Source organism: Perognathus longimembris, chromosome 2 (assembly GCF_023159225.1).
Source record: "Perognathus longimembris pacificus isolate PPM17 chromosome 2, ASM2315922v1, whole genome shotgun sequence".
Taxonomy (NCBI): Eukaryota; Metazoa; Chordata; class Mammalia; order Rodentia; family Heteromyidae; genus Perognathus; species Perognathus longimembris.
Window position 1 is genome coordinate 58404058 of NC_063162.1, and position 20428 is coordinate 58424485.

The following is a 20428-nucleotide window of genomic DNA, read 5'->3' on the forward strand; positions in this document are numbered from 1 at the left end:
TCCTCACTTACATGATGTTGGGTAGTTTCTGTACTAGTGACGGGGTCAGGAAGAAACCTCCATTCCTGGGTATACCCTATGGAACCCATCAAGAGGTAGACTGGAAATGGTGATGGCAGGGCACCCAGGCTTGGCTAGGGAGCTGGCAAGAGGCTTCCATCCACATCTGCAAGCCCGAGGTCTGGCTGGAGGCCTATCCAGGCTTGGCACATGACACTTGGGACTATGCTCAGGTCCTCTCTTGGCTCCTAGGATGGTCTCTAAGCCTTGGCCAGAATCTGGCTTCTGCCAATGTAAGGAACTGGCCATGTGCCTAGATTGCATCCCAGAAGGTGACTGGAGGGAGCCAAGAGAAGTTTGAGCTGTCTGGAGAGTGAGTTGGGGGAGAGAAAGCAAAGGGACACCCTCTACCCAAAGCTGGAGCCTCCTCTTTCCAATAGTATCCTTTGGGGCCAGCCTGAATGGCATTCCATGAAGGTCAGGTCCTAGAGTTATTCTAGTATTTTCATGGGGACTGGAGTGTTCCATGGGAGTTACAAGGTGTCTCCAAGACATCCTATGGGTATCTTGAGGGGTAGGCCTGTGAATATTAGTTGGGGAGGTCCATCAGGCCATTTTAGGTGATATCACTAAGTCCTCTGAATAATTCTTCTTCTTCATCTTCCTCCTCTTCCTCCTCTTCTTCTTTTTGTGTGCTAGTCCTGGGGCTTGAATTTAGGGCCTGAGGATTTTTGTTTTTGTTTTGAATAAAATGCATTTCAACTCATCACAAAACTGTATTTCTAACCTGCTGCAACATAGTACACCCAAAGAGTGGAACCCACCAAGGTCTCATTTCTAGCTAACCTGACGAGGAAGTTCTAGAGTTGAAGGTCAGGGCTTCAAAGCAGAGTCTGGTTCAAGTCCCCACCCTGTCACTGACCTTTCCCCAGGGCACTGAACATCTCGGCTACATGGTGAGGAATAAAGGAAGGAGCGTGTAGGATGAAGCCCAGCACACTGAAGGCTGTTCACGTGTGTCCTTGTTAGCACAATTACTCAGTTCACCCATTGCTGAGGTTGTGGGCATGATCTGTGAAACATAGATGGACAGACAGTGGACAAAGATGCCAGGGCAAGATGTCCATCTTTTCAGCTACTTTGTCCTTGAGCTTTTTTGCTCAATGCATGAGCCACAGCTTCACTTCCAGCTCTTTGGGTAGTTAATAGGGCACTTTGCTCTAATTTTAATTCCTGTGATGTCACTGGGGTGGGGTTTGCCATAGCATTTAGCATGGTATGACTAGAGGCCAAGCCTGCAAAATACAGCATTGTTCATGATGTCACTGCGAATGCAGTTTGGATTTCAAGTAATATTCCAAGGTAGGCGTGGTCTCACTGATAGCCCTATGGGAGTGTTCCTGGGTAGTGTTTCAGTAGCATTTTATGTGGTGACACTGCACTTGGGGTCTGCAGACTCTAACATGCTGTGACATCATTGGGGTGCATCATTTGGGAACTAACTCCCCCCAGCTGCCATTCCCCATTCTGAAGATATAAAGCTTACCAAGAGAGCCTCAAGCCTTGCCCAACTTCCTAGCTGGCTTTGTTCATCTAGCCGGGCTCATGGATTCCTCAGTCCTCTGTACCTTCCATGGTAGAACAAGGCACCTGGTGTGTGTGTGTGTGTGTGTGTGTGTGTGTGTGTGTGTGTGTGTGTGTGTGTGTGTGTGTGTGTCCCTATTTAGGCTTGAACCGGGGGCCTGGGTATTGTCGCTGAGTTTCTTTTGTGCTCAAGGCTAGTGCTCTACCATTTGAGCCACAACTTCATTTCTGGATCTTTGGTGGTTAATTAGACATAAGAGTCTCATAGACTTTGCTTCTTGGGCTGACTTTGAACTTCAGTCCTCAGATCTCAACCTTATGAATAGTTAGGATTCCTGGCATGAGTGCTCAGCAAGGCCCAACCTTCTTATGCATACTCCATATCTGTTGTCCAATCAGATCACTCCAGGAAGCAAGGCAGCCCAGTCCCAGCTCAGCCAAGGAGACCTTGTGGTGGCCATTGATGGCGTCAACACAGACACTATGACCCACCTGGAGGCCCAGAACAAGATCAAGTCTGCCAGCTACAACTTGAGCCTCACTCTGCAAAAGTAGGTGGAAGTTCTTCAGAGCAAGGGCAGAGGCATGGGTATAGGCATGAGGCTGGGGCGAGAGATGGATGGTCCCAAGTCATTGCCTGGGCCCGGCTCTGTGTTACAGCTTTGCACTGGAAGCAGTAGGCCCCAAACACCAATGCTTTACTTTACAGGTGAGACCTAGAGAGGGTGGCCTCTAATATGTGTAAGATTGGGCCTGGAAGCCAGGATCTTTCCTGCTTCCTCTTTGCCCAGGAGCCCTGTGAACACAGCAGAGGCCCACTAAGGGTACTGACTCCTATGTGCTAGACCTAGTACTTTCCTGGGGAGAATAGCTCATAGGGTAGAGAGTGAACCTTAAGGCCTTCTGGTCTGGCCACCAGCTCTCTTATTCTCCCCTGGCCAGCCCAGCCCAGGCAGGCATGCCTGGCCCCAGGGATGATCGTCCTTACTTGGTCCCATTTCTGCTTTCTCCAGGTCAAAGCGTCCTATCACCATCTCCACAGCAGCACCTCCTATCCAGTCCCCTCTGCCAGTCATCCCCCACCAGAAGGTAGGTGCTCACTGGGAGCCAGGGCTCCTGGCCTATGGTCTAGCCTGTCTGGCCCTACCATGCTGGCTCTTGGGAGAGATACTTGAGCCGCCATCAAACACCAAGTTGTGGGGTTGCTTGCCTGTGGCCAGCCACCAGCCCAAGCCCATCAGCTTGACTGACAGGAAAGCAGCTTGGACAGCCATGTTATCAGAAGAGGGCCATCTTTCCTTCTTTCTTTTTTTCCTTCCTTTCTTTCTTCCCTCTCTCTCTCCCTCCCTTCTCTTTCTTTCTTTCTTCCTTTCTTTCTTTCTTTCTTTCTTTCTTTCTTTCTTTCTTTCTTTCTTTCTTTCTTTCTTTCTTTCTTTCTTCCTTTTTCTGCCTTTCTGTCTTTCCATCTCTCTCTCCCTTACTCCCTCTCTCCTTTCTTTTCCTTTACCTCCCTCTATCCCTCCTTCCCTCCTTCCCTCTCTTCTTCCTTCCCTTCCCTTCCTTCCTTCTTTCTTTCTTTCTTTTCAGTCATGGGGCTTGAACTCAGGGTCTGAGTGCTGTCCCTGAGATCTTTTTGCTCAAGGCTAGTGCTCTACCACTGGAGTCATAGCACCACTTCCCGTTTTCTGGTTGTTAATCGGAGATAAGAGTCTCATGGATCCTCAGATCTAAGCCTCCTGAGTATCTAGGATTATGGGAGTGAGCCACCAATGCCTGGCAGAGGGCCATCTTTCTGATCAGGCAGGTAGGCATACAGAAAGCTCTGACGCTAATCAACTTGGATCTCACTGAGTCTGGATTGCCCCTTTATCCAGGTTCTTCTTCCAGTTCACATTTCTTCTGGTTTACTTCCGATGTGCCTCCCAACTACACACCCTTCCTTGTTGCCCATCAGAAGTGTTGGTTGCTGGGTTCTGGTGTCTCATGCCTGTAATCCTAGCTACTTAGGAGGCTGAGATCTGAGTATCCTGGTTCAAAGTGAGCCCGGGCAGGAAAGTCTGTGAGACTCTTATCTCTATTAACCAGTAAAAATCCAGAAGTGAAGCTGAGGTTCAAGTGGTAGAGTGCTAGTCTTGAGCAAAAATGCTCAGGGATAGCACCCAGGCCTTGAGTTCAAAACCCAGAACTGTTAGAAAAAACGTTGGTTGTTTGCAAGGCACGGTGTGGGGACAGGACAGCATAGTCCTGGCCGCAGACCTCACCACGGTGCCCAAGGGCCCTTCCCCAACTCCCTGTAAGCAGCCAATCCTGTGGGCCTGACCCAGAGCTTGGGAGCCCCATGCTACTGCTCCTTCTCTCCTGCAAGAGCTAGTGTGGCCTGGCTTTCAGTCCTGTGGGAAAGGTTGGGGAAATGGGAAGAGGAGGCTTCCCAAGGTAGGGTGGGTCATAGACTGGGTAACTGGGCAGGGGATTTTTGGGACATTTGCAGAGATGGACAGTAAACCAAGCAGCCTGCCTGCTTCCTTAACTTCATCTCCATCCCAAATGCCAAGTCAATCTTGGGGCCTTCGTTTCCCCGGCCTCATGGGGTCTTCACCTCTCAGTGTGGTGTCAATTGAGCAGGAGGTGGGCTGCGCTCATAGGGTGCCCACGTCATGGTAAAAAGACACAGGATATGGAAGGGACCCAGGGGCAGACAGGCATGGCTTTCTATGCAGGGCTTTGCATTCTGTCCTGAGCACCAGCCCCCAGCCCCGTGCCTCCTCAAGGCAGGCACCCCAGGCAGATGGTGGGGGGCAGGCTGTGGGCGCTAACACTAACACATCTGTTTCAAGTTCATGCATAAGTGTGCCGGCCGTGTGTGGCTTCTAACCAATCTTTTCTTTCTCCCCTGCATGGCGCTGCCCTGTGCCAGGACCCTGCTGTGGACACGAATGGCAGCCTGGCGGCTCCCAGCCCTGAGGCCAGGGCCGGCGAGGGCTCCCTGGAGCTCAGGGACACCTTTAGCTCCTCCTTCTCCCAGGCCTCTGTCTGCTCCTTGGACTCCAGTCCTCCACAGGGCAGCCCAGGGGCCAAGACCTGTCTGGAGGGCACCCAGGGCCCTCTCAGCCCCAAAGGTCTGCCAGGCCCGAGCCAGCCCAGGCAGTATAACAACCCCATTGGCCTGTACTCAGCAGAGACCCTGAGGGAGATGGCTCAGATGTATCAGATGAGCCTCCGAGGGAAGGCCTCGTGTGCTGGACTCCTAGGCGGGTAGGTAACAGGTGGGCCACCAGAATCCTCAGTGCTCATGGCAGAGACCTGATCAGGTGGTCAGAGAGAGGCACTGGCCTCAGTTAGCCCCACACTCCATGAGGCTGCATGGACTTAGAGGAAGGCCAGCAAAGAGCAGATGCACATTTGCCCCAAGCCAGGTGCATCATTGATTTATGTAATCACTCAGGCATGACAGGTCAGCTTTGCTGCAAAGGAGGAAACTGAGACTCAGAGAAGGTTAACTTCAGGTCCAGTTGTCCAGCTACCAAAAAGTTCAAGTCAAGCCTACATGCAAGAAACTGTTTTCCCAGATTTTCAAACCCAGCCACACACCCCTCCCCACGGGACCCACAGTTTCTGCCTCTAAGAGTTATGAATCAAGGAGACAGGCTAGACCCCATCTCTCCAAGAACTCTAAGCTAGAACCAAGGACGCTTCCACGGTGGTAGGGTGAGTTCTCTAGGGCTGGGAGTCACCTGGGAAGGCTGCCCGGAGGAGGAAACACAACAAAGTCTCCATTCAAAGACTGGGCAGCGGCAAGAGGGGAGTAGGTTTATAGGATTGATTTTGACCATGGTGATTAAGATACCAAGAAGGGGCTGTGAAAGCAGCTACTCTATCTCTTATGGTTTAGTAGGTGGGACCCTATGGGCACTGAAGTTAGAGGAACCTGGAGCTGGGGCATGACGGAGGGGGTGAGTGAAGGGAGCACCTATGTTGAGCATTTGCATTTGCCTCTAGTCCCTTCCCACCTGCTCTTCTGGGAACCTTTGCTTAAATCTCTGGCTGCTAAAGGCAGAGCAGGGTGAGGAAATGGAACATAGTCTAGTAACTTGTGAGAAAAATCACATTGTCTACGTCTTGGGGTTACTGGGGGTGGGGGAGATGAGAGGAACATCACAGGTGAAATACTGAGTTCCATTCTGTCACTCTTACATGGAACCCACTGCCTGGACTCTGCCACCAGTACCCAGAAGGTCACAATCAATCTGACCCCAACCTTCTCCCTTCTTTCCTCTGTCTTACAATGCTATACCAGCCCAGTGCTGCCCTGGACATGTCAGTATTCCCCCTCTCACTCTTTTTCCTTCCCCATGCCTTTTGTGTGGGTACTGGGGCTTGATCTCAGGGCCTGGATGCTATTGCTTAGCTTTTTCATTTTACTACTTAGGCCACAGCTCCACTTCCAATTTTTTGCTGATGATTGAAAAGAAGTCTCATGGACTTTCCTGCCCAGGCTGGCTTCAAACTGGAATCTTCAGATCTCAGCCTCCTGAGAAGCTAGGATTACAGATGTGAGCCACCAGCACCTGACTCCCAGCTCTTTCTGAGTAAGGCTGGCCTTGCGATGCTATCGCTTCCTTGGGCCATGGTGGCAGAGCCACATGTAGCTTCTGGCCTTCCTGATGAGGGGCTTTTTCCAGAAAACTCAGCATTAGCAAAAATAAGAATGGCCTCTTTGCTTTTAGTGAGATGGTAAAGTCTTTTTGGTCCTTTCTGGGTCTTGCCATATACAGAAAGATTGTCCCACACTCAGGAATAAGCAAGGTCTCTACTGGCTCAGCTCTGATTCTTAGTTGGGAGCTGGCTTTATCTCAGTAACTTTAAAGATGGATTCCCCCCTTACCAAAGCTCAGAGAGGGTAATTTGAATAAGGTAACACAGATTGTAAATTGCATACAGTGTGGGTGCCCTGGCCTGCCTGACTCCATCATACTCTGTGACAGAGAGCAAGCTACCTGCTAGGTTTTCTTGACTCCCAAGGACATCCCATTGGCTCAGGGGCTGCCCCATACATGCACATATATAAATTATGACTTGATAACCAAAGAAGCAGAACCCAACAGCTCCTCCATGGGATGGGCTGGACAGGAAGCGGGTATGGAGTTTGAGCCAAAGGAAAAACCAAAGAGCTGGGCTCCCATGGCTCATGCCTGTAATCCTAGATATTCAGGAGACTGAGATCCAAGGACTGTAGTTCAAAACCAGACCAGGAAGGAAGTCCATGAGACTTATCTCCAATTAACCACCAAAAAGCTGGAAGTGAAGCTGTGGCACAGTGGTAGAGTGCTAGCATCAAGTTCAAGCTTCAGGACTGGTACAAAACTAACCAACAAAAACAAAAAACGAAACAAAACAAAAAACCCAAAATAAAACCAAGGCTCCTGGGCTGGGGATATAGCCTAGTGGCAAGAGTGCCTGCCTCGGATACGCGAGGCCCTAGGTTCGATTCCCCAGCACCACATATACAGAAAACGGCCAGAAGCGGCGCTGTGGCTCAAGTGGCAGAGTGCTAGCCTTGAGCGGGAAGAAGCCAGGGACAGTGCTCAGGCCCTGAGTCCAAGGCCCAGGACTGGCAAAAACAAACAAACAAACAAAAAAAAAACCAAGGCTCCTGTCCAGGAGCAGTGTTTGGGAAGGGAAGGGGGCTGTTTCTGTGGACTGAGGCTGCCATCTTTGCTAAGTTCTATCTGCTCCTAGGCTACAGAGGTAGGCAAATGTAATCTCTTCATCCATCCATTGTACACTTATGCTAAGGGATTTAGGCTCAGGGTCTTGTTTACTCTGTACAATCCATCTGTGGGGTAGGCATCTCAGTCTCTATCTGACACCTGAGAACCAGAAGTCAGACAGGTGAGTGAGTCACCTGCTCAAGGGAAAAACAGAATCAAGAAGTGATCTCTGGGGCTCGGGATATGGCCTAGTGGCAAGGGTGCTTGCCTCGTATACATGAAGCCCTGGGTTCGATAACCCAGCACCACATATATAGAAAATGGCCAGAAGTGGTGCTGTGGCTCAAGTGGCAGAGTGCTAGCCTTGAGCAAAATGAAGCCAGGGACAGTACTCACTCAAGCCCTGAGTCCAAGGCCCAGGACTGGCAAAAAAAAAAGAAAAGAAAGAAAAAAAAGGAAGTGATCTCTGTCCTGTTTGGCTCCAAAAGGAAGCCCTTCCCCCAACTCTACCCAGAGGAGCAGCTTACAATGTGATTTTTTAGAAGCTTGCTATATGCTAGGAGTAGAAAGGAACTGATGGAGTCAGGAACTAATGGCTCACACCTGTAATCCTAGCTACTCAGGAGGCTGAGATCTAAAGATCTCTATTTGAAGCCAGTGCAGGCAAGAAAGTCAATGAGACTCTTATCTCTAATAAACTACTGCAAAAAGCCAGAAGTGGAGCTGTGGCTCAAGTGGTAGAGCACTAGCCTTGAGCAAAGGAAGCTCCGGGATAGTGCTCTGGCCCTGAGTTCAAACCACAAGACCAGCATTAAAATGAAATAAAAAGTACAGATGGATACAAGGCAGGCGGGTTTGATCTCCCTTCATTCTAGCAAGCTGGCAGTGAGTGATTGGTAGGACTGCTCAGGCCTCTAGGTGGGAGTACTTCCGGGCAGGACTTATGTTTTTGCTCCTCCTTCCAAGACCTGGGTACTAGCTTCCCTCTGACTGGGGTTTGTGGCAAGCGCCCTGAGTCTTCAGAAGAGAGAGGAGTCAATGTCAAAGGAGCTGGCTGCAGGGCCCAATGGAGCCAGCTCCCACCCCCACCAGGCCAACACTGCCCCCTGCTGGACACACTGAGATGCTCAGGGCAAGGGCTGACCCTGCAGCTGTCAACACTGGCCAAACATGGAGAAGGAATGGAAGCTCCAAGCTGGTCCTTGCCTAATATAGCTCCACTTGTGGCTATTTCGAGCCTGGAAGGAGAGAGGGAATTTTATCAGCTCCAAGACAGTGGGGGGCCTGGGGCTGGGTCCTAGCTATGGGGTGATCAGGGCCAAGACAGCTGGGGCCCAGACTTCCCCCAGCCAGAGTCCACTGAGAAGATGACAGTGGGTGGCAGAGTTTGGAGACAAAGCCCACTGACCTCCACACTGGGCATCAGGTTTCAGGTGGGGCCACCGGCCTTAGGGTCTGCCGTGAAGGGAATGAGGTTTTACAGAACCTTGATGTGCTGAGTGCCAGGGGCTCACGCCTATAATCCTACCTTCTCAGGAGGCTGAAGACTGAGGATTCTAGTTTGAAGCCAATCTGAGCAGACAAATATGAGAGAACTCTTTTTCAAAGAAATATATTTTATTGTTATTATTAAGGTGTCACACAGAGAGGTCACTATTTTATAAGTCAGGTAATGAGTACATTCATTTTTTTTTTTTGGACAATGTCGCATCTTTTTTCACTTTCTCCTACTTTCCCTCTTCCATCCCTGCCCATAAGTTACATAGTTCATTTTCTATGTAGTGTATACTGAGTAGCATGATTGCATTTGTTCACCCTTCCTCCCTCCCTTTCTGCGCCGGTCTTTGCCCCCTCCTAAAAAGAAAAAAAAAAAGCAAAACCAAACACCACCACAAATAACAATAACAATAACAGCAAAACCCATGTTTCATTTCCTGGACTTAGTTTTGGTAAATAGTATTTTAAATGTTCAGTGGAGTTACAGAGCCCCTCAGTGGTGTGCAGGCTGGGCTGCCCCAGCTGGAGCTCCTCCTAGAGCAAGCTGTGGCCCTGCCCTCCTCCTGGGCCTCCTGAGTGATCTCTCACTCCTTGCTAGCCCACTGCATCCTTAGGAGAAGTCAGTGGGGATTTCACCCATCTGTCTACCTCTGTGTCCCATAAAGAGCTACCCAAGCTGCCTGCTCTCCTCTGGGAGGAAGGACAACTCTCAGGGGGCCATGGGACACCATGGCCACCCCCCTCCCACCAAGAATGACTACAATGGCTGCTCAGGGAGCAGAAATGGCTAAGTCCAGAGCTGCAGGAGGGACCTGGGGCTTCTTGAAGTGGCTGTAGTTGGCCTGTCTCCAATCCCCAGCTACCTTCCTCCAGTGTTTAGGCAGATTGTGTAATGGGGAAATCAATGGATGTAGCATACCTGCCTTTCTGATGATGAGAAGACTTCTCTCCCTGGCAAAGCTGAGGATGCTGGGGTTCATGGCAGACAGAACATGGCTGTAGTAGCACCTTTGGCCCAAATCAAGGGCCCTGGAGGAGGTGATTCTCCTCTTCTCACGCCTCCATTCTCTCATCTAGTACAGTTTGTTTGGTTCTGTCTCCATCTTGATCAGACCAAGGATGCTGCCAGTTCTCAAATCCTCTCCCCTGCCACACATGCACCCCACAGGAGTGTTGGTCTGATCTCTCTGTCTTCTTTGCCCTTTCTCTCGTTCTCAGGTGGTAGCCAACTCTCCTGCCAAGTTAGTATTCAGACAGCATGCGTGTGTACCCATGTGCCAGCCCAGCATGTGTCTAAGGCCTGTGGCATGTGGATGTGTGTGCATGTGTGAGTAGGGGTGCATTTGTTGCACTGGGTGAACCTGCAGAGGTGCAACGCTGGTGAACAGAGTGGATGCATTGCAAGGCTGGTGTTTGTCCATTCGATGGTCTTGGTTTTGTTCCCAATTTCCAGCTTAAGCTTGGCAGGCTGACTCTGGTTTGGGGAGAAGGGGATGTTGCACTCTGGCTGGGCCTGCGTGAGCCTGAAGATGAATGTTCAGGAGGGACCTGAGAAAGACTGCACCTGATTTTGTCTCTTCCCCGGGGAGCACATCTACCTGAAAGATTTCCCAGATGGGTAGAGGCTGGCAGGTCGCAGCAAACAGAACTATACATGCCCAGACAGCCTTGGGCCCTGCTCCCAGCAAGAAGCACATGTGTGGAAGCATCTAGAAGAATAGACAGCCCCTGACCACAGAGGGGTAGCTGGCACGATGACTCAGTCCCTTCATGGAAGCGTCTCATTCAGAAGTTCTGCAGGTGCCCTCTGTGGCTGCTTTTTACCTTGGGGATATTTTGGACTTTGTGTTTTGCTATTGCTGCCTTTCTCATGGAGCCCAGCTCTTGTCCCTGCCCCCCCTCCACCCCCACTCCCTGCACTTCTGCTTTTCCATGGGGACTGTGTGTGCTGGGCAAGTGCCTTGTGCCTGGTGCTCCCTGCTGGCTGTGGAGGATGCTCAGGCTTAGCCAGTGCCTGCTGGGGATCTGGGAGACCTGGATGGGCAAGAAAAACCCACACAGGGGTTTGGAGAGGTGCTGAGGACTTGCCTGACCAGACTCCACTGGACCACAGTGGGGTTTACTTGGAGCGAGAGTCTCAGCTTTGGGAGGTCTCTTTTAATATCCACCACCAATACTACAGGCCTTGACCTCCTCTCCTTGACCTCCTCCTCTACCTCCTCCTCTCCTCTCCTCTCCTCTCCTCTCCTCTCCTCTCCTCTCCTCTCCTCTCCTCCTCTCCTCTCCTCTCCTCTCCTCTCCTCTCCTCTCCTCTCCTCTCCTCTCCTCTCCTCTCCTTCCTTCCTTCCTTCCTTCCTTCCTTCCTTCCTTCCTTCCTTCCTTCCTTCCTTCCTTCCTTCCTTCCTTCCTTCCTTCCTCCTCACTCCTGTCCCTCGTGTGCTGTCTCTCAGTGCTGACTACCAAGAACGTTTCAACCCCGGCGCCTTGAAGGACTCAGCCCTGTCCACCCACAAGCCCATTGAGGTGAAGGGACTGGGGGGCAAGGCCACCATCATCCATGCGCAGTACAACACACCCATCAGCATGTACTCCCAGGATGCCATCATGGACGCCATTGCCGGGCAGGCCCAGGCTCAAGGCAGCGACTTCAGTGGGTAAGCGCCTCTCCATTTCCACCTGTCTGCGGAGGCCACTGGATGCCATCAGGATTGGTTTTTTCCCCCTTATCTTGGACACAAGCCTTGGAGGGTGGGGGGTGAAGGCAGCCTTCAACAGGGCCTTCCGAATCTACACCATGCTCAGCTGTCAGGAGAAAGGTGGAAGATGCAGAATATGGCGCTTTCTCAAAGATCTTTTCACAGTCTCCATATTTTCCCGGCACCTTAGAAAGGCTGCTTTAGAAAGAGACTTCTGCAAAGCTTTCAAAGGAGCACCGGAGATCCCTGGGCCTTTCTCCACTAAGCCATTCTTGGGAAAGGGAGTGGGGCTGCTTCATTCTTGGATTGACAGGTTTCTTATTGGGAAGGGGCCTCATATCAACCATCAAAGCTGAGTCTGGCAGCCAACCCCCAACTGATGGGTGTCTCCCCCATTCTTCTTGTCCCAGGAAGCCTGGCCTCAGGGCAGTGGGATTTAAGATATTCCACTTCTAACAATTTGACTGTTAGCTAGGACTGGAAATTTGAAGGTGGACTAGGCATAGAGATGGCTGAAACTCTTGCAGAAGAAACTACTAATTGTGCAAACATTAATGTCTCTCTCTCATTCTCTCTCTCTCTTTCTCTCTCTCTCTCTCTCTCTCTCTCTCTCTTTCTCCTTATTTACTACATACTTTTTTTTTTGCCAGTTCCAGGACTTGAACCCACTCCTTTGGCTTGCTTGCTCAAGGCTGGAGCTATACCATTTAAGCCATGCCTCCAGTCTGGCTTTTGGCTGGTTTATTAGAGATAGAGTTTCTTTCCTTCCCTAAGCTGGCTTCAAATTGCAACTTCCAAGTTTCAGCCTCCTGAGTAGCTAAGATCACAGGTGTGAGCTGCCGGTATTGACTCCCCTCTTGTCTCTTTCTGTGTTTGCCCGTCTATCTCTGTTTCTCCCTCTCTATTTCTGTCTCTATCTTTTTCTCCCCATTTTCGTCTCCATCTTTCTGTCTTCCTGTGTCTGTCTCTCTTTCTCTTCTTTTTTTTCTTAGACAATCATACACACACAGAGTTCCCTGTGGTTTTCTGCTTTGGAATGCCATAGAGTTCACTTACAGGACTGGTTGGTTCTCTCTTCAAGCAACATTTTATTCCTTGGTCAGGATCCTTAGCAATCAGAGCAAAAAGTTTGAAGATGATAGTAATTATTTTTCAAATTAAGAAAACAGATGTTATAAGAGGAATACAGGGTTAAACGTCTCAGGTAGATCTTATAGACTCAGCCTTTCCAGATCTAATCCTGTGGCCCAGGACAGGCTCCAGAGGCCAGGGGACAATTCTTGGGCTCCGCTGGTCCTGGGGAGCCGGGATGTCCTCTAGAGAATATACTACTTCATTATCACCACTAGGGATCACCAACTTTGGAACTGCAAATCTCAAACCAGCTAGACTCAGGGCCAGATTCCCCCACCCCCACCCCCACCCGACAGCGCTGATTGATTTAAATCCATTATTCAAAGCAGTAAATATGACCATGTAAATTTAAAGCAGCCAATATCTCACGTAGACCAAGAAAAATATGACTTCCTGATGAAGCCCAAGAGCCATCTGAGATTGCCTGTTAACATTTATTTTCTAAGTAGTTAGTTGGTGTCCTCTAAAATGGGGTAGCAGACACCCAAATTAAAAAAAATTTTTTTTAATGGGAAACAATGGAAGAGCTGCTTTTCACGCTTTATTTATTTATTTTTGCCAGTCGTGGAGCTTGAACTCAAGGCCTGAGCACTGTCCCTGGCTTCTTTTTGCTCAAGGCTAGCACTCTACCACTTGAGCCACAGCACCACTTCTGTTTTTTTCCATATATGTGGTGCTGAGGAATCAAACCCAGGGCTTCATGTATATGAGGCAAGCACTCTACCACTAGGCCATATTCCCAGCCTGCTTTTCACATTTTATATTTTCTGCACTTCAGACGATCACTGTCATTTGTTTTTGTTTATTTGGTTTTGTTTTTGTTGCCAGTCCTGGGGCTTGAGCTCAGGGCCTGAGCACTGTCCCTGGCTTCTTTTTGCTCAAGGCTAGCAGCACTCTGCCACTTGAGCCACAGTGCCACTCCCGGCTTTTTTTATATATATGTGGTTCTGAGGAATTGAACCCAGGGCTTCATGTATATGAGACGAGCACTTTACCACTAGGCCATATTCCCAGCCCCTGTCATTTGTTTTTTAACCTATGATTTTTTGGAATATGATACACCATTGATTAATCTTGATCTTTCCCTTGTCCTTCTTGTCCTCTTCCCTTCCCTCCCTATCCTTTCTCTGATGTGTCTGGAAAGGATTATTTTTCCCATCTTCCTTTTTAACTCAGCCATGCTGGATTGTGGCTGCTTTGGTGCCATTGGGGAGCCCTCTTGGCCCTAATAAGCTCCTGTTGCTGCTGTTAATTTCCACGATTCCTTCCTCACTGACTGTGTTCTTTGTTTCTCTCTCTCTCTCCCTCTCTCTCTCCCTCTCTCTCTCTTCTCTTCCACCCATCCCACTACCCTAAATCGTTTCTGATCTCCTAACCCTGCTCTCTTATGTGTGCTGCCCCTCTGCCATCCCATGATGGACGCCCAACTCACGGCTGGGTTTCCCTCTGCTTGCAGGGCATCGCCGCTGGCGTAAGTAGATCTGCAGTCTGTCTGTTGCGCCGTCCATCTGTCTGGTTGAAGAATGGTGTGTGGGTTTTGGTGGGATGTGCCTGAGGCCCAGTGGTCAGCCCATATGCTCTGTCCACCTTCTTCCTCACACACACCCCACAGCCAAGTGACATCCCCTGCAGCCTACACAAGCTGCAGAGGATGTCAGTGTGGCTACAGGAACCCTGCGTAATGCCACTCACACTGCGCCGAGCCTAAGGCCATGCTTTGGGGAAGCCCCCCTCCCCAGCCTCCTCTCTGTGTGGACCCAAAGTCACATTCCACATTGGGTCATTATTCAGGGCCAGAGTGTGGCAAAGGGACCTCTTCAAGGCTACTTCGCATAATTCTCCTGAGAGAAAGATCTGTGGGGGTCTGTGCTGGCTAGGACTGTTCTAGGGAGGTGAAAGGAATCAGATTTGGGGACAGTACGCAGAGGAGTAAATGTCAGAGGTGACCTTGAAGTTTCCTAACTGAGGAGACTTTTCTGTGGCAAGAAACTACATGTCTCCAGAGAGCAGCACCAGGTTCTGGGACATTGGGGCCTTTTCTGTCCTCTCTTTCATATGTCGTCCCTAGCTTGGAAGGCCCTGTGATTGATTCCCTCACCTCACACCCAATCCTTGCTGCAAAAGACATACCAGTCTCTGATCCTTGCAGTTTGGTGGGAAAGAAAGACCTCACCGCTGGGTTGTGAGGAACTCAGTGTTGGAAGCTTTCTTGAGCCCTTGGAGCTGGGGAAGACACAGAACACACACACACATGCACACACACACACACACACACACACACACACACACACACACACACACACCCCAAGATAATGGAAGTACATGCCTCTAATATGCTTTCTGGATCATAAGTGTAGACAGGCCAGAAGGTAAGGCCTCGGTTTGCATCTATGCCTTCCTTCTCTCACAATCCACACACCTCCCTTTCTCTCCTCCCAGCAGGCCATACAGATGTCAGGAGCAAGGAAGATCTGGTTGTGGGTTTCTTTGGTGTTTGTGGGTTTTTGTTGTTGTTGTTTGTTTTGTTGATAGAGCTGAGGACGGAACTCAGGGCCTTGCACTTACATGCCAAGCAAGTACTCTTCCACTGAGCTAAATTCCCAATCCCCTTCTTATTACCTATTTCACCTAAAGACCTTAGGAGACCTTGGGATCCTTTCTACCCTTGCAAATGCACTTCCCAGGCAGCCACAGCCCACTTCCTGGCTAGATCCTAGAGGAGTCTGCAGGGCCTCCCTGTCTAGTTGTAACCTTCAGCCCACAGTCCCCATAGCTCTCCAGGCCTAGGCAGAAGTGGAGACATTTCTATCAACCCTTTTTTACACCTCTTCTAGCCTACTCCATCCTGAGCTGGGCCCAGGGAAACCAATCAAGGAAGATAAGGCCAATCCTCTAACTCCTTGCAGAGACATAGCAGCAAGGAGATCTTCCCTAGCCAGCCACTCTCCTGGGCCAGAATAGAAGCAGACAGAAGGATGTTGGGTACATCATGCCTTCATCCAGTCAGAACATATAGTCAGTGAAGGTTGTGCTGGCCAGGAGTGGCCTTCTGGACCTCCCATGACTACTCGGGCCCTGACTGGAAGGACACTGGGCTAGGCACTAGGATGCCTGAATTCTAGCAGCTGAACTCTCTAGACCTCAGTTTCAATGGTTTTGATAGAAGTCCAGACTGGCAGCCATTACTGTTAGCTTTTCATGGGCCTCCTTCCCAAACCCAAGAAGGAAGCTGGGCAACATAGATCCTCCTGGCCTCTGGCCTGACCCACAAAGCATTAGATAATTGGATCATTGCCTAACCTGCAGCAGTATACACTGGGAAAGCCTAGATTTGGGGCTCCTTGGAGCTCCTTTGGATCTAGGACTCATTCAGCTAAGAGGTTGATTTTTTGTTTTTGTCTGGTTTTGTATTGTTTTGTTTGTTGCTGGTCTTAGGACTTGAACTCAGGGCCTGAGTACCATCCCTTAGCATTTTTTGCCCAAGGCTAATTCTCTACCACTTAAGCCACAGCTCCATCTCCTGCTTTTTGGTGGTTAATTGGAGATAAAAGTCTCATGGACTTTCCTGCCTGGGCTGGCTTCGAACTGATCCCCACATTTCAGCCTTCTGAACAGCAAGGATCACAGACATGAGCCACCAGTGCCCAACTTCAACCAAGTGCCAGATTTTAGAAGTCTGAAAGAAGGTTGCTGCATCTTCCTCAGAGGACTATTCTGTCTTGGGGCAGAGGGCCTGAGGCCTTCCTCTACCTCACTCCCAACTCCCCTGTCTTGACTATCAACCCTAATGTCCCTATGGGGTGTGCTAGGCCCTCATGGGTCTTCTTGCCTTGTTTCTCACACTTTTTATTTTCTTTCCTTTTTTCCAGTCCCAAGGCTTGAACTCAGAGCCTGGGCACTGCCCTTGAGCTTCTTTGCTTAAGGCTAGCTCTCTACCACCTAAGCCACAGCATCACTTCTGGCTTTTTCTGTGTATGTGGTAGCTTCATGCATGCTAGGCAAGCACTATACCAACTAGTCCACATTCCCAGTCCCTCTCATACTTCTTAGCTGGTCCCACCTGCCTATAGTTGAGCTCCAGAGCCCTGGGCCCTCTTCCAGGTGGCACAGCACTGTCAGCTTCCTGAAGGATCCAAAGGCGTGAGGAGGGTGGTGAGAGGACCAGGGCCCCAAACTCAGTGCCTCCTTAGGGAGATCAAAATTACTTCAAGGAAATCTGCCCAGGGTTCTGTAGGGATTCACCCGTGGGAAGGGGGTGTCTTCAGGCCTGGAGTTAACATTAGGGAGGAACAAAGAGGAGGGATTGAGGATACTGAGCACTGGCAGGCAAGAGGAGCTGCTGCCTTACTTGGACCACCCTGAGCACTGAGGACCCACTGTTTCCGGTACCCAATAGTACTGGGTACTGAGCAGTGACCTGGAGGGGACAGAACAGTAGTATCCCCAGTGGGCAGTGGGGAGGTGGGAGGACATGGTGGGAGGGGGCACAATGAAGGGGGGACCCGAGTTCCACCCCAGCCCTCCCATGCCTATTTCCACACTGCAGGAGTCTTCCTGTGAAGGACCTGGCAGTGGACAGCGCCTCCCCAGTATACCAGGCTGTGATCAAGAACCAGAGCAAGCCGGAAGACGAGGCTGATGAGTGGGCTCGCCGGTCCTCGAACCTGCAGTCTCGCTCCTTCCGTATCCTGGCCCAGATGACTGGGACAGAATTCAGTGAGTGAGGGCTGCCGGAGTGGGGTCAGAGGAGGGTGATGCTGAGGCCCAAGAAGGTCTTTGTGTATGTATGTGCGCACGTGTGTGTGTGTGTGTGTGTGCGTGCGTGTCTGTATGTCTGTGTGTCTGTGTGTGTCTGTGAGTACCTATACTGGTGCTTGAACTCAGGGCCTAGGCACTATACTTCAGCTTTTTTTTTTTTTTGCTCAAGGCTGGTGCCCTACCGCTTGAGCCACAGCTGCACTTCCAGCTTTTCTAGTAGTTAATTAGTGAGAAGAGTCTCATGAATTTTTCTGCCTTGGCTGCCTTTGAACTGCGATCCTCAGATCTCAGACTCCAGAGTAGCTAGAATAATAGACATGAAGTGCTGGTGCCCAGCCTGCTGCAGTCTTAAGCCCCACAGAAGCCAAGGAGCCAAGCCACCAATCCCTGGAAACAAACGAATGCTGATGAACTACTAGAAGTGGGCAGAGCTCCTTTGGGACCCTCTGGGCAGGCTATCCATTCAAGGCAACCTTCTACCCCTAGCCACAAGGTGCCACACAGTTTCCAGGTGACATGACTTTCAGGGCTGGGACAAGAGAACATTGCAGGCCAGCCTCTGGTCACTCTTTCCTAGTTGTACCACAATTTCCCACTCCTCCCAGCTCTCTGCCGAGCTCCTTTCTCCAGTTGACAGACACAAGGCAGGAAGGGTTTGAGGCATGGCTGAATTCTGGGGACTCACTGTGCACATAGAACCAGTGGGATTTCTTCTTCTGTTCTTTGTGAGTCTTCTTGACTGGCTTCTTTCTACCCACAGTGCAAGACCCAGATGAAGAAGCTCTGCGCAGGTCAAGGTAAGTGCCTGCACGAAGGCTCCATGGCCTTATCCTCTAACCCACCCTTCCCAGGCAGCCCCCAGGCCACATGACTCTGGAAGGAACCTGCCAAGTTTATGTATTTGGAAAGGATGCCAGCATATGCTGGCTTGGGTGCCTATTAAGGATCCGTAAGGTGGGTGCCTGAAGCTGAGTGTCCATACCCAGGCTTCAGCAATAAGGATTCTAGGCTCTCCTGGCTCTGTCCCTGGGCAGGAGCAGGGCTGCTTTGATCTTTGCTGGGCTACAGAGAATGAGGGCACCTCTCCCTGTGAGGGCAGCAGGCCAGTGCTTTGATTGCTCATTCACCTCAGAGCCTGTCCCCTGTGAGTCTGAAGGCTGGGCACTGGGAGAAGGCATGTGGAGGGCCATGTTGGGCATGCACACCTGATCTCTGAGCACACCTGTCCATACCCACATAGAGATACCAGTTCTGGAAATTGCTCTGCATAAAAGCTGCTGGAAGGGAGGACATGTCCCTGGCACCAAGAGGGTCTTGTTTAGGGTTAGAGGTTGCTGATCATGGTCACTCCATTGGTGACATGTCCAAGGCCATTGCTACTTCCCTACTCTTTGCAGATTGTCAGTTGCTGGAGCCCTGAGCATGAGGGTGGCATGCTCTCCTGCAATCCACTGGAACCCCTAGAGGGGCCTTCCCTGAGGAGGCACAGGGCCAGTGTGATTGTTCACTTCTGGTAGCAAGTATGTAATTTGCATGCTTCTCCTGGGACCATCTGCCTGTGGCATCTCTCTGTGAGGGCCTGGAGCTCAGAGGCATGCTTCTACCCTGAGCTGGGCTTCCTATACTTGCTAACCAGTGTGTGGTGACCACAGGTCTTGCCTAGAGAAGGACTCGGGGGCCAGTTGGGATTCCATATGAACTTCGTTGTTGAACTTGTATTTTTTATTTTGGTTCATCCACTTCCATCACCTCTACCTTTTGTCTGCACATCTAAGACCAGGGTGTGGTCCTCCCAGATCTATGGATGGTGTATGGTCCCTGAAATGGTCATTAACCATTTTGTGCCTGCAGTGCATCTGAAAAACAGAGTGCCAAGGGACATGATGCTGGGCTCCCATGTTGAGGGACAGCTGTTTTCAGGAGGAGCTTTAGCTAGTCCTTCCTCCTGACTCTGCCTTCCCTATGCACTATTTCTGTGTTTGTGCCACCCTCTTCCACGAAGCCACCCACATGGATGATCTGAGGAGGAATGCAGACTTTCTCAAAAAAGCCACAGAGGGTTTGACATCACCCCTCTCCCCCAAAAATAGTGTAAACATCCTAGGTTCCTTCTGTTAAGAAATCAGCAGGGATCCTTTTTCTCCTTCCCATAAGACCTAGAGCCTTGCCCTCCTGGTCCCTGACACCTCTTTCTGATCATTTTGTGTCTCTTCCCATCAAATATGCACAGAGGCTATGCTCAGCTTGGGGCTTGTCATTCAGCTGCTTTAGAAGGGGGAAGGATAACGATGGGGATTATTGAAAACTTTTTTTTTCTTTTGCTAGTCTGGGGTCTCGAACTCCAGACCTGGGTGCTGTCCCTGAACTTCGGTGCCCGAGGCTAGTGCTCTACTATCTGAGCCACAGCCCCATTTTCTGCTTTTGGGCAATTAATTGGAGATAAGAGTCTCACAGACTTTCCTGCCTGGACTGGTTTTGAACTGCAGTTCTCAGAACCCAGCCTCCTGGGGAGCTAAGATTACAGGTGTGAACCAAGAGCACCTGGCTTACAGTAAACTTTTAATTTTCCTATTCGCCCTGGAATATTCCCAGGCACTACCTACCACAGGGTTTCATGAGAGAAAAATCTGGAAAGAAGGCCCGACAAGGGGCTCCAGCCTGCTTCCTTCCCCAGTTTCAGGCAGCTTCTGCCAACCAGCCACTCTTCTGGAACCTCAGGCCCTGAACTGGAGGCTCTGAAGAACTAGCAACCTCCCCCTCGGCTGATGGGGACCAGGATGCCTGCCTCCTGCCCCTCCCTTCCTATCCTGTGATACTCGGGTTGAACTCAAGGCTTGTGCTAAGGAGGCACTGTCACTGAACTTATCACTTGAGCCATATCCTCAGCCATAGTATTTAATTTTTTTCTGCTTTAGTTAATTTTTAGGTAGAGTGTCATGTTTTTCACCCAGGCTGGCCTGAAAAACTATTCTCTTATCTATTCCTCCTTCATAGCTCAGGAGCATGAGCTACCATTCCTGGTTTGTGGGTTGAGATGAGGGCTCATTGAAC

General features: G+C 50.4%; 1 protein-coding gene across 6 annotated transcripts in view; it reads left to right on the forward strand.

Annotated features, from left to right (window-relative positions):
* Positions 1-20428, forward strand: part of Ldb3 (LIM domain binding 3) — an 81853-nt gene that overhangs the window by 9886 nt on the left and 51539 nt on the right. For 4 of the 6 annotated variants that reach the window (XM_048339191.1, XM_048339196.1, XM_048339190.1 and 1 more), the window contains exons 3-9: positions 1984-2135; positions 2598-2673; positions 10008-10030; positions 11240-11443; positions 14076-14090; positions 17166-17335; positions 18138-18174. In XM_048339191.1, coding sequence (XP_048195148.1) covers positions 1984-2135; positions 2598-2673; positions 10008-10030; positions 11240-11443; positions 14076-14090; positions 17166-17335; positions 18138-18174 — 677 coding nt within the window. The remainder of the gene's footprint in view (positions 1-1983; positions 2136-2597; positions 2674-10007; positions 10031-11239; positions 11444-14075; positions 14091-17165; positions 17336-18137; positions 18175-20428) is intronic. The other 2 variants (XM_048339192.1, XM_048339195.1) reach the window with 1 other exon arrangement.